The sequence below is a fragment of the Macaca fascicularis genome, chromosome 9, assembly GCF_037993035.2.
Source record: "Macaca fascicularis isolate 582-1 chromosome 9, T2T-MFA8v1.1".
Lineage (NCBI taxonomy): Eukaryota > Metazoa > Chordata > Mammalia > Primates > Cercopithecidae > Macaca > Macaca fascicularis.
In genome coordinates this window covers 52,486,974-52,499,097 of record NC_088383.1, presented here as the reverse complement: position 1 = coordinate 52,499,097, position 12,124 = coordinate 52,486,974, and the positions used below count along the sequence as shown (strand labels likewise).

Below are 12,124 nucleotides of genomic sequence, written 5' to 3'. Positions count from 1 at the left end.
TTCTGCCCGGCCTCCATTCAGGATGGAATTTCTGGTCCTGGTGTGGTCGGTGTTCATAGGCATGACCGGGCTGTTTTCCTGCCTGGCTGCTCCAGCTGACTCTGCCGTGCCGCCAGCAGCTGGGAGTTTGGGTTGTGCCATCTCGTCAGCACGTGGCATTTTCTGGCTTTTGATAGTAGCCATGCTGCCGGGTGTGCAGGGTGCCACACTGCAGTTTAGTGCCCTCCCCAGATGAGTCGTGGAGCTGGGTGCTCTCTTAGGCCTATCACCCCTTGGATAGCCTTCTTTCAGTGAAATATGTCTTCAAGTCTTTTGCCCATTTGTAAAATATTGAGTCTTCTGACTTTTTTGATTTACATGAGTTCTTTATATATTTTCGATATGAGTCCTGTGCTGGATATATACAACCAAATCCGTATCCACACCTGTGTCTCTATATCTGTCTACACACACACACACACACGTGCACACACATAGGTTCTGAGTGCCTCTGTGCACAGACATGTTACAGTCACTGGGATGTAGCAGTGAACAAAACAAAGATCCTGCCCTCATGGAGGTCGCATTCTCAGGAGAGCAGACGAACGGACCAGGAGGTGGAAAGGCTCTGCTGGACCCAGTAACCTTGAGGAAAACCGTTCCATGGCGGGAAAGTGCTGGGGCAGAGGGTGGCATTGCAGCTGTGTTAGTGGGAAGGTGGCCTGTCGGGGTGGGGGGCACAGACACTGCAGAGCACATTCCACTCAGGCGAGGGTGGGCAGGGCATGTCAAGGCTGAGCAGGGAGCACTGAGGTCCCTGATGGGGCTATTCGTTAGGACTCTGCCTTCATTGAGATTGAGGTGGGAGTCAGAGAGCTTCTGACTCAGGTTCTAAGAGATCCCCTCTGGCTGCTGTGTGGAGACAGCAAGGGTGGACTCTGAGAGGGAGCCTTTGCGAGTGTAGTAGTCTGTTCTCACACTGCTATAAAGAAGGGCCTTGGTCAGGCACGGTGGCTCATGCCTGTAATCTCAGCACTTTGGGAAGCTAAGGTGGGCATATCACTTGGGTCAGGAGTTTGAGACCAGCCTGGCCAACATGGTGAAACCCCGTCTCTACTAAAAATACAAAAATTAGCCGGGCATGGTGGTGTGCACCTGTAATGTAATCCCAGCTACTTAGGAGGCTGAGGCAAGAGAATCGCTTAAACCCAGAAGGTGGAAGTTGCAGTGAGCTGAGATCATGTCACTGCGCTCCAACCTGGGCGATAGATGGAGACTCCATCTCAAAAAAAAAAAAAAAAAAAAAACCCAAAAAAAAAACCGGAGACTGGGTAATTTATAAAGAAAAGAGGTTTAATTGGATCACGGCTCTGCAAACTGTAGAGGAATCGTGGCAGCATTTGCTTCTGGGAAGGCCTCAGGGAGCTTTCACTCATGGTGGAAGACAGAGTGGGAGCAGGCAGGTCTGACACGGCAGGAGCAAGTGAGAGAAGGGGGAGGTGCCCCACAATTTCAAACAGTTGGATCCCTCCAGAACTCACTCACTCACTAACAGGAGAACAGCGCTGAGGGGATGGTGCTAACCCATTCGTGAGAACTCTGCCCCCATGATCCAATCGCCTCCCGCCAGGCCCCACCTCCAACACTGGGGATTACAATTGAACATGAGATTTGGGTGGGGACACACACCCAAATCATATCAAGGGGAGTCCAGCCTCCTGTCCTGCGACCCTCAACTCAGAATCTTGACAGCTTGCCTGCTCTAGGCTTCGCCATCCTCAGAGCAGCATCTGTTGCTCTGGTCAGAGGCAGCCCCGTTCCAGGCCTTGTGCCCTGCCCCTAGAGGAGGCATCTGGAGAAAGTGCGTCTTCCTGTGTATCTGGTCTCCCTGAAGCCCCAGCAGATGGCCACTGGCCCCACCACACCTGGCTTTTTCTCTGCTTTCTGAAGTGGCAGTGGGATTCTGCCTCAGGCCCCAGCGGCCCTCCCTGCAGGATGGCCTCAGTCCCAGCTGCAGGGATATAAAGCAGGACGCCTGGCAGGGCTCAGCCCCAGCACAGCAGCCTCCTCACATCCTCAGGCACCAGGAAGGATGTGGGTCAGGTCACACATGAATGCTGAGGTCACACTGGTGGGTAAAGGAGATAGCACCATCTGTGTCAGCCAGAGACGGGGGCAAGGGCCCCATTCCTCCTGGGGAAATGTCTGCCTTATCGAGGTCCTTGGATGACACTGGTGCAATCTGGGATGAGCACGATGGGAAGTGACCCTGTGACTGTATAAGAAGGCTTGTGGGACTGCCCACCCATCCGCCACCTCCTCTAGAGTGTCACATTCAGGGAGGCAGAGGGGATGCTCGCTCTGGGGTCAGGAGGCAGCAGGGCCAACTGCTCACACGGACTTCCTGAGACAACACTGGGTTCACCCCAGGGCCGAGATGTTCTGCAGGGCCATGGTACAGGGCTGAGGAAGGCAGGGGCAGGTGCCTGGAAGTCTTCCCCAGGAGCAAGACACCAGGCTTCACCTTCTTCGTGCTCTCCATGAAGCCACCTGAAGGGACAGGGTGGCCCTGCAGGCCCAGACCATCCTGATGCCACCTGTCCACCTGCCAAGGTCACCATGAGCTTTGCATCTTCTGGCTGGACTGAAACAAGATGCAGAAGCAAAAGTGGGGGAGGACATTGTGAAAGCTGGAGGGCCACTATGCCATTTCTGCCTGGTTGCCCGCACTGCTCACCCAGAGGCACTGCATACCACGCAGTAATGTATAGTGCATGCTCTGAGCAGTGGGAAGCGGTTCCAGGCCAGGCCAACACTCACTGGTAGAGAAGAGCGGGTGAGAGGGCAGTGCTCCAGGAGAAGGACTCCTGTCTCCAGGCCCTTGAGCTGGCTTGAGGGAGGCCAGTGAATGGACCCAGCACAGCCCCTACTTTCCCAAGACAGAGACAACTGCCCATCGAACCAGCCTAGTAGGTACTCTTGCTGCTAGTAAGTGAGCAGGCAAATAAGCTGGGAGGCAGAGGGCCTCTGGCAAGGCCTGGGCAAGAGCCGTGGGGTGGAGGTGGGGTGAGGGTATGGGCGTCCTGGGGCAGCCGGATGTCTTCAGGGTCACGATTGTCCATCAGCCCATGGCTTGCGAGCTCTCCGGGGTTGTCAGAGCCTCTCTGTGAGGTTCAACCTGAGCATACCCCGCTCCTCCCTAGCGGCCGCCCCGCCGGCCAGCTTGGACTCCCCCGGAACCAATGGGTCTCTCACCCAGCTCAGGTGCTGGATGCTCCAATCCAGACCCCAGGAGAGGGCGCTCTTCGGTTCCGCGAATCTTTCCCGTCCACATCCTCTGAGGGAGTGGGGTCCACTGCAGGGACTCGCGGAGGGGGAGCCCCGTCACCTGACAGATTCCTTCTGAGGCTGGGGCTCTGGGGGCGGGAGGCGCCTCACTGTGCCATGTGCCCGGCCCACCCCTCGCCGCGGCTCAGATCAGTCCTCCCACAAAAGCAGCTGCCGTGTCCCCCGCGTTCCAAGGAAATGGAAGGACAGGGAGTTCTGTGCGACCCCCATCTCAGGCCAGAGATGTGTGGAGTGAGCGCCCCGTCAGGGGAGGCATTCAAGCCGAACGCTGGCGGAACACTTGCTGTAGTTCCGTAGTGGATGTCTACGATCAGGTGAGGCCGGGGCAGGGTGAGAGGCGTCCCCTCCTCGAGCCGAGCCCCGACCCACGCTGCGCCTCTTCGCCGGCTCCGCGCGCTAGCACCGACCCCCGGCACGGCCGACCCCGGACGCCCCGCCCAGCCCCACACCCCGGCACCTACGACGCCCCCACACTTAGTGCCAGGCGCGCGCCCAGCCCAGGCGGCGCCCCCTGACAGCACTCCAGGCCGCCCCAGGTCCCTGCCCCACCTCCGCGCCATGCTCCTAGCCTCGGCCCCGCCCAGCGTTCCTGGCTGGCCTTGCGGCCCCTCTGCGCCGCCCGGACCCCGCGGTCCCCAGCCCAGCCTCTCGGTTTCCCGCGTCCCGGGTCCCACCCCTCCAGCGGAGGCGCCCAGCGGCAGGGGCTGGCGCAGGAGTGGGCGCTTGCTCAAGTCGCGGGCAGAGGAACTGCCGCTCGCTGGACGCGGCGGCCAGAATGTTACTGGAGCCCCAGGTAGGGCTGTGGCGGGCCCAGGTGCGGGACCGCCGCGGGGCAGGGTTTTTGCGTTATCGGGCTCGGGAGGGGTGCGACGGTCCCCTGCATCCCGACTCGCGCGGGAGGGAGCCCGTCCGGAGGACCCACGCGCCTCGCTCTGTGCGTCCCCGCTGGAGCACCTGCTGCCCTGTGGGCGGCGCCCAGCCTGCCCCTTCTCCTGCCGTGCCCTTCGCGGCGCGGCCCGCAGACGCTGAGAGCACAGCCTGTGAGCCTGGAAGGGATGGGGACAGGCGCCCCAGCAGCAGGCACCGGAGGGGTCTGTCCGGGACGGGCACTTTCGGGTGTATAAGAGCCCGGACTACTTGAGGGGCGCAGAACCACCTGTTGCTCCGAGAAGGATGTGCCGGGCGAGGGGTGGTCCACGGTGTGTGGTCTGTGTGAGGTGGTGGCAGCGGAGGGCTGCGGAAGCGCGGGCGCGCTTATTCATGGCACGTGGGAGGGAGGCGGCCGTGCCTGTGCCTTGTGAGCCCCAGGCGCGCCTGTGCGTTTAGGGAGAGTGGAGCCCAGCGTGGGGCTTTGAGGAGTGTACGCTCCAGGGCGAGGGCGCTGTGGGGCGCAGGTGGAGAGCTGGCCCTGTAGAGGACCTGAGCGTGGAGCATAGGCATTTCTCATGCTGTTTATGGAGACCCACTCCCAGAGGCGCAAGGCGGTGTGATTCGGGTGCGGCAGCCCCCTGGATTCTGAGCGCCCACAGCATGGAGCTGAGCCCCGGCCAGCCCTGGCCACGTGAAAGATGCAGGACTCATCTGTCCCTTCCTTCCTTCACTTAGCACGCATTTATTGGGCCTCTCCTGTGTGTAGGCACTGCGGTTCAGCAGGGAACCAAACACCACAGGAAGGAGGGTGTTGTCCTCACGGTGCCCACACAGGAAAGAAACAAGCACAATGGGTAGGTAAAATGGGTGGAGTGCCACCTGGTGCTGAGGGTTAGAGAAAAAGCAATGTAGGAGAGCCAGCAGGGCCTGTGAGGAGTTCAGCGGTGAAGGTAGTTCAGGTCATTCTGCAGCAACAGAGCAGCCCCAAGTCCCTCGGCTCACAACAACACGGTGCAGTTTCCACTCACTGGTGTCAGCCCTGGTCCAGGCCGCCCTCATTCAGGGACCCAGGCCAACGGGGTCACGTGGTAGGGGAGGGGGGAGGGCCCTGCACTGGCATTTAAATACCCCAGCCCAGTACTCCAGTCACTGCTGTGAGACAGGTGGACCCCACGGCCCCACCCAGTTTCATTCGGACCTGCAATGACAGTCCTGCTCCCCCAGCAACCAGGGGTCTGACATACTTGGTGCCCAGCGTGCTGACCACCAGTGAAGAGGGGGCTGTCTGTGCCTTAGGTACAGTGGCTAGAGGAGACATGTGCACAGGACCTGCTGAAGGAGGGGAGGGAGGGAGCTATGTGGGGTGCATACTAGGAAAAGGCCAGGGCAGAACTTTGAAGTGGAAGCTGCCTTCATGTTGGGGCCAGATTGGAGACTGGGGCATCAGGAGCAGAGCCCATGAGGAGGTGGGACAGTGAGGTCAGCGAGGTGGCATGGCTGGGGGAGTGACTGGGCTGCAGTGGGAGGTAGCAGAGCAGGGTGTGCTCCCCATGGGGCTACCATGGCACTGCTGACTGCTGCTGGGAGGGGTGAAGCTAGCAGGGTCCCACCCCAGTGGTCCAGGGACAGATGAGAGTCCCAGCCTTGGGAGATGGCAGAGGAGGAGAAGGGAAGGACTGATCCTCGGGGTATTCTGAAGGCAGAACCTGGAGGTCGTGCTGGGTAGGCTGTTTTCATTGAGATGGGAAAGAGTCAGGCTGGCACAGGAAGGAGGGTGTTGCCCTTAGAGGTGGGCAAGATGGCAGGTGCAGCAGGTGGGAGCGGGGACAGTTCAACACCTCCAACCCCGGAGGTGTTGCCTGGCAGGGGTGTGGGCAGTCTAGAGTCCAGGGAGAGGTCTAGGCTGCATGTGCTCGTGCAGAGCCTGGCCTGCTCCACCCTGCAGGCTCCTTGCTGCCCTGCCTCCTGGCCACACTGCCCACACCTGCATCTGCTGGCTCAGGACAGTACAGCCCTGGGCCCCAGCCTGCCCAGGCCCAAAGCCCATCTTGCTGGGCCTGCTAACTTGAGCCACCTTCTTTCAGCTCCCTCAGGAGAGGTGGGATAAGGACTTTAGCCCTCAGCGGGGCATAGGCCAGGGGAAGGAGAGCAGAGCCCCATGGCCTCTTATGTTAGCCCACCCCCTCTGTGTGTTGGGGGTCCAGGCCTGGCCAGGATGCAGGAGGCACTGGGGACAGCACAACCCAGGGTCACACACTCACAGATGCATGGGCCGCAGCAGTGCCATCCATTGGAGGGGGAGGGGCGGGCAGTCAGGAAGGGCTGCCTGGGGGAGAGAGTATCACACTGGCTTTGGTGGGATGCATGAGAATTGACTTAGTGCAGGGGAAGCTGCCTGCATCCCCCACACCTTTGGGCTTTTGGGCCTCGTCCTCCAGGGAACTGCTGGTGAATGACTAGAGGAAGGAGACCAAACTGTCATGTCAACCTCCCTTTTCCCCCTTAATCCACTGGAAAACCCCTGGTTATCCTTGGAAGCCGATCTCAGAATCACCTCCTCCATGAAGCCCTCGTGACTACTCCCTACAGAGTTAGTTCCCCACCGCTGTGCCTCCCTGACACCCAGCATGGACCCCCAATCCTGAAGAGATCATGCCATGCCATGGAGTTGTGTCTGTTTCCCCACAGACACTAAGGTCCATGGGCTGTTCCGTTCTGAATGTGTGGCATAGGCCACAAGGGCCTCAAGGGATGCTGACTTGACTGAACAAGTTCTGGAAGGAAGGAGGAAGGAAGAAAGGAAGGAACAAAGATGAGGGCAGGAAGTGGCCCGTATAGGCTCTCTACTTCTTGCTTTACATCTGGGGAAACTGAGGTCCAGAGGGGCTGTGTCTTGCCTGAGGTCAGCCAGGAGGTCAGGAGTCAGAGCTGGCTCCTGGGTCATGAGGGCTCCACCGTGTGGGTTCTGGGCTGCCTGGGTCCCTGTGGGTTCCAGGACAAGGGGAGTTCAGAGGCTGATGGAACACGAGGCCTGGGGGCTCCTGAGGGAACCTGGGGACAGTCAGGTGGGCGCCTATGGATGGTGTGGGTCTTGGAGGAGGATGGCAGCCAAGACCCCTTGCAGCTTCTCTGTTTCTTTTTTTCTTTTCTTTTCTTTTTTTGAGACGGAGTTTCACTCCTGTTGCCCAGGCTAGAGTGCAATGACATGATCTTACCGCAACCTCCACTTCCCAGGTTCAAGTGATTCTCTTGCCTCAGTCCCCCGAATAGCTGGGATTACAGGCATGTGCCACCACGCCCGGCTAATTTTGTATTTTTAGTAGAGATGGGGTTTCTCCATGTTGGTCAGGCTGGTCTCGAACTCCTGACCTCAGATGAGCTGCCCGCCTTGGCCTCCCAAAGTGCTGGGATTACAGCCATGAGCCACCGAACCCGGCCTCCTGTTTCTTCTTCTGGCCCCTGCTGCTGGCTGGGCCCTGGCCCTGTGGCCCCTGGCACCACTGGCCCAGTGGAGTTTTGTTGGCAAAGCTGGTATCTTGTGGTCTCAGGCTTGGGGAATAACCCCACCCCCACCCTGTCACTGCCCACACCCGCCTTCTGGGCCAGAACCCAGCCCCTGGCATTTCCCAAATGTCACTGTGACTGCCGCCAGCCACCCCTGCCCGGCCTTGGGCCGGTAAGTGTGCGTCAGAGTGCCGCCCTCCTCTCCCTCCCCCTCCCTGTGGGTGAGGAGGCTCAGCCTTCAACTCTGGCCCCAACCTGAGTATGACTTCCCTGGGGGCATCCCGGGGGCCACATACAACAGATGTCCTTAAAACAGGGACTGGCATGTTCCTAGAGTGCCCAGCCTGAGGGGGCAGTGGTGTGGAGTGTTTTGGGTGGGTGACCAGGAAAAGTGGCTTCAGGGTAGCTGAGCTGGTTGGCAGAGCAGGCCCACTGTGGACATCGTGTTCCTGGGTGATGACGATGGAGCTTAGAGAGCTGAGAGATTCCTGGACACACACACACCCACACACACAGACACCCACACACAGAGACACACAGACACAGAGACACACAAACACACAGACACATGCAGGCACACACACAGACACAGACACAGAGAGAGACAAAGACACACACACACAAAGACACACACACACAAAGACACAGACACACAGAGAGAAACGGACACAGAGACCCCCCCGCAACAGACCCCCACACACAGACACGCACACACACAGAGACACACGCAGGCACACACACACACACAGACACAGAGATACAGACACAGAGACACACAGACACGCACACACACACACACATACAGAGACACAGACACATAGACACATGCAGGCACACACACACACAAACAGAGACACACTAACACAGAGACACGCAGACACATACAGAGACACACAGGCACACCTCCCCCTACTGCCACTGGTGCGGGCATCTCCATACCAGCTCCACACAGACTTATGTGCAGAAACCTGTGCTCAGGGGAGGTAGGTAGGTAAGCTATTGATTTTTTAAGTTTATGTTAGGTAATTGATTATTGATATCTTACTAGTTTGAACAGATTTTTAGTTTGGCTTCCCGGAAAACCCAAGAAATTAATTATATTACTTGCACATAAGGAACAGCCAACTTCTTTATTTCTAATGTATCTTTAGTTTTCCTATCTTACTGTGTTTTCTAAAAGGTGCAACATTAAATAATAGCAGTTGTCCTTGGCTTGATCTTCATTTAATGAGGAGGTCGTTCATGTTTTACTAAGTCTGAAATCAGCCCTATGTTTCCAATAGGTATTTGTCATCATGGACAGTATGCTGGAATCCTACATTAATTGCCAAGAGTGCACACCACGAATGGATATTCAGTTTCATCAAAGGCTTTCCTGTATCTATCAAAATCATCAAATGCCTTTCCTCCTTGGACTTATTAATGTGTTGACTTATTAACTCTTATGAGCTAAATCACCCTCTTGTTCCTGGAATAAAGCCCACTGGGTCAGGCTCTATTGTGCTTAAAAATGCTGCTGAGTTCATTTTACTGATGTGTTGCTATGTTGCTGAGGGTATTTTTCACTATTTTCAGAAGTAAGAATTTATGCATATTTTTATACTAGAAGACATTTGTCACATTTATAAATCATGCTATTTTAGCTTTATAAAATGAATAGGAAGCCTTTTCAATATGAATTGTGTAGCTGAAATAGTTTATATATCATATAAAATTATCTTATCCTCAAAGACTTGAAATAATTCATTTTAGAAACTATTTCAGCCAGGGCTTGCTTTTATTTTTTCTAGAGGGTTAGTTGGCTGTCAACTTAATTTGTACTATGGTCATTGGTCTTTTTGGGTTCTAAACATTTTTAGTTTATTTTTGGTTACTTATATTTTCTAGGTAATATAACCATTCAAAGTTCTTGCAGATCATTTACCATAGATTTAGGTAGTTGTTTGTTTTAAACTTTCTTCTACATATCTGGAGTTAGATTTCCTTTTTTCATGCCCAATGTATTTTTCATGTCCTTCCTTTCTTCCTTCTTCTCTCCCTCCCTTTCTTCTCTTAAATACATTTTAATAATTTTTTTTTAAAGAAATAGAGACAGGGTGTCACTAGAGCCCCCCAAAGTCCTGGGATTACAGGCATGATCCAGGGTGCCTGGCCCTCCCTCCCTTTCTTCTTTCCTTTTGTTGATTAGAATTGCAAGAGGGTTATCCTTGAAATCTGTGTTTTCAAAGAATCAGCTCTTGAAGTTTATAAGGAGTTCTACTTTATTTTTTGATTAAGTCATCTAATTTGCCTTTTAGCAATTTCTTCTTCCAGTTTGTTTCGCTATTTTGTTGAGAAGCTCTTTTTTAAGTTTTTTGAATCAAGTGCTTAGTGTTTACTTCAGTATGTTATTGAAATCTATGATCTTTTCTCTGAGTACAGCTTTGGCCATATCAAATTCCAACCAGAGTTTCCTATAAAGGTTATTTTTCTGACATCTCTAATTGGAGCTTGAATCTTTAACACAGGCATGATTTAGGGAATTTTTTTATGAAGTGCGTATTTTTTTTTGGCTTATCAGTTATGTATTAATATCCAACTGTAGTACATTGTACATTAATATCCAACTGTAGCTCATGTCATTCTCTCACCTGCACACTTCTGTTTGGGGACTTTATGGGGTTTCATTGGTGGTATAACATATTACCATGTGGTAGAGACTCTGGACAGTAGAATGTGCCTTTCTGTTTCTAGACACAGTTTTTCACATATGTTGGTCCCCTATCCAGAGAGCGTGCATTGCAGTATTTTCATCCCTTGGGCATCTACCACTTGCTGGGCAATTTCTGGTTGTGAATCCAGCATGAAGAGGTGCTCACTGTATTTCCTGGGCATAGCTTTGTGTTCTTGGGAGTTTACCTCTAATAGGGTTAGAGAAAAAAAATAAATAAATAAAGTGTTTTTCTTACTCTCCACTCTCAGCCATTCAGCACAACATTCTGACACCAGATTCTCTAACATTAAGACAGCAGCTGGGTGCCCTGTAATTCAATTTGGACAATATTGGAGGCAGAGTCAGATCCCACAGGTTGAGAACTTGGTCCCACAAGGCTGCCCCCCTCCCTCGACTTCAGATACCATTTGCAAGTGTCAGGTTGTGGCCTATGCTTCTGACTTACCCAGCAAATCAGCGCTCCCAGGACTCACTTCTCAGATTCAATTAATTTGCTAGAGCGGCTCACATAATTCAGGGAAGCACTTGCTTCCATTTACCCACTTACTATACAGGTTTTTACAGTGGTCACAGATGAACAGTCAGAGGAAGGGATGCTCAGGGCAAGGAATGTGAGAAGGAGCGTGGAGCTTCCCCATCCTCCCAGGCACTGCACTCCAGGGCCCTCTACCTGCTCACCTATCCAGAGGCTCCAAACCCGCTCCTTTTGGAATTTTGTGGAGGCCTGGTTACGTGGGCGTGACTGACTGCATCATTGGCCGTTGGTGATGGACCCAACCTTCAGCCTCTCTCTCCTCCCTAGAGCTGGGGTGGGAGTGAAAGTCCTCATCACATGGTTGGTTCCCCTGACAACCAGCCCCCAGCCAGGCTGTCCAGGAGTCCATCAGCACACAGCACACATTTACCACTTTAGTGTTAGGAGAGTGTGCTGGGAAAAAAGACAGCGTCATGCACCACATAGTGGTCCCCTGAGATTCATAATACAATATTGTCACTGGGCCTTTTCTATGTTTAGCTGTAGAAATCCTTACCATTGTGTTACATTTGCCTCCAGTATTCAGTGCGGTCACACACTATGCAGGTTGGGAGCCCGGGAGCAATAGGCTGTACCACGGAACCTGGGTATGTAGTGGGCTGTCCCATCCTGGTCTGTGTTAAGTCACTCTGTGGGGTTTGCACAATGACAAAATCGCCTAAGATGCATTTCTCAGGAAGTATCCCCATCGCGAATGGACGCATGACTGTATGTCTTCTTATAAATCACAGTATCCTGGCCCCTCCCTGTGCCTGGGCCACACGGACAGGAAGGGCCAACTTGCAGGCAGGAGGCCTGGGCTGCTTCCAGCTCTGCCCTGTCCTCAGCCCCACACCTGTATCTCATCTGGGAAGTGGTGAGCAGGGCCTCAGAAGCCCCCAGAAGGTGTCACAGGGCCCAGCAGGTGGGAGGCCTCTGCCCACGGCACTCATTAGTGGTGAGGCTTGTGGGCAGTTTTGTGGGGGCTGGAATCCAGCACAGGCCCCTTGGACCCCGACCTGATTTCCCCCATCCCACCTCGCTGCCCTGCGCTTGCAGCCTAGCTCGCAAATGCAGCAAGGGCAGCTCCTCCTGGATCAGGCCCTGTCCATCCCACAGGCCTGGCTGGCTCCCCCTGCTGTCACCGTGTCACACCATTCTCCCTCCCCTTGAGCCCTGCGCTGGTTGCCCTGGGT

General features: G+C 54.6%; 1 protein-coding gene across 6 annotated transcripts in view; it reads left to right on the top strand.

Moving 5' to 3' along the window:
• The window catches only part of RASGEF1A (RasGEF domain family member 1A), a 70,083-nt gene that overhangs the window by 30,970 nt on the left and 26,989 nt on the right, over window positions 1–12,124 (top strand). For 2 of the 6 annotated variants that reach the window (XM_065520596.1, XM_065520593.1), the window contains exon 1: window positions 3,913–4,120. The exons of 3 other annotated variants lie outside the window; for them this stretch is intronic. In XM_065520596.1, coding sequence (XP_065376668.1) covers window positions 4,103–4,120 — 18 coding nt within the window. In that variant the 5' untranslated portion in view covers window positions 3,913–4,102. Of the gene's footprint in view, window positions 1–3,479; window positions 3,642–3,912; window positions 4,121–12,124 lie in introns of those variants that run through there. One more of the 6 variants, XM_065520594.1, reaches the window with a different exon arrangement.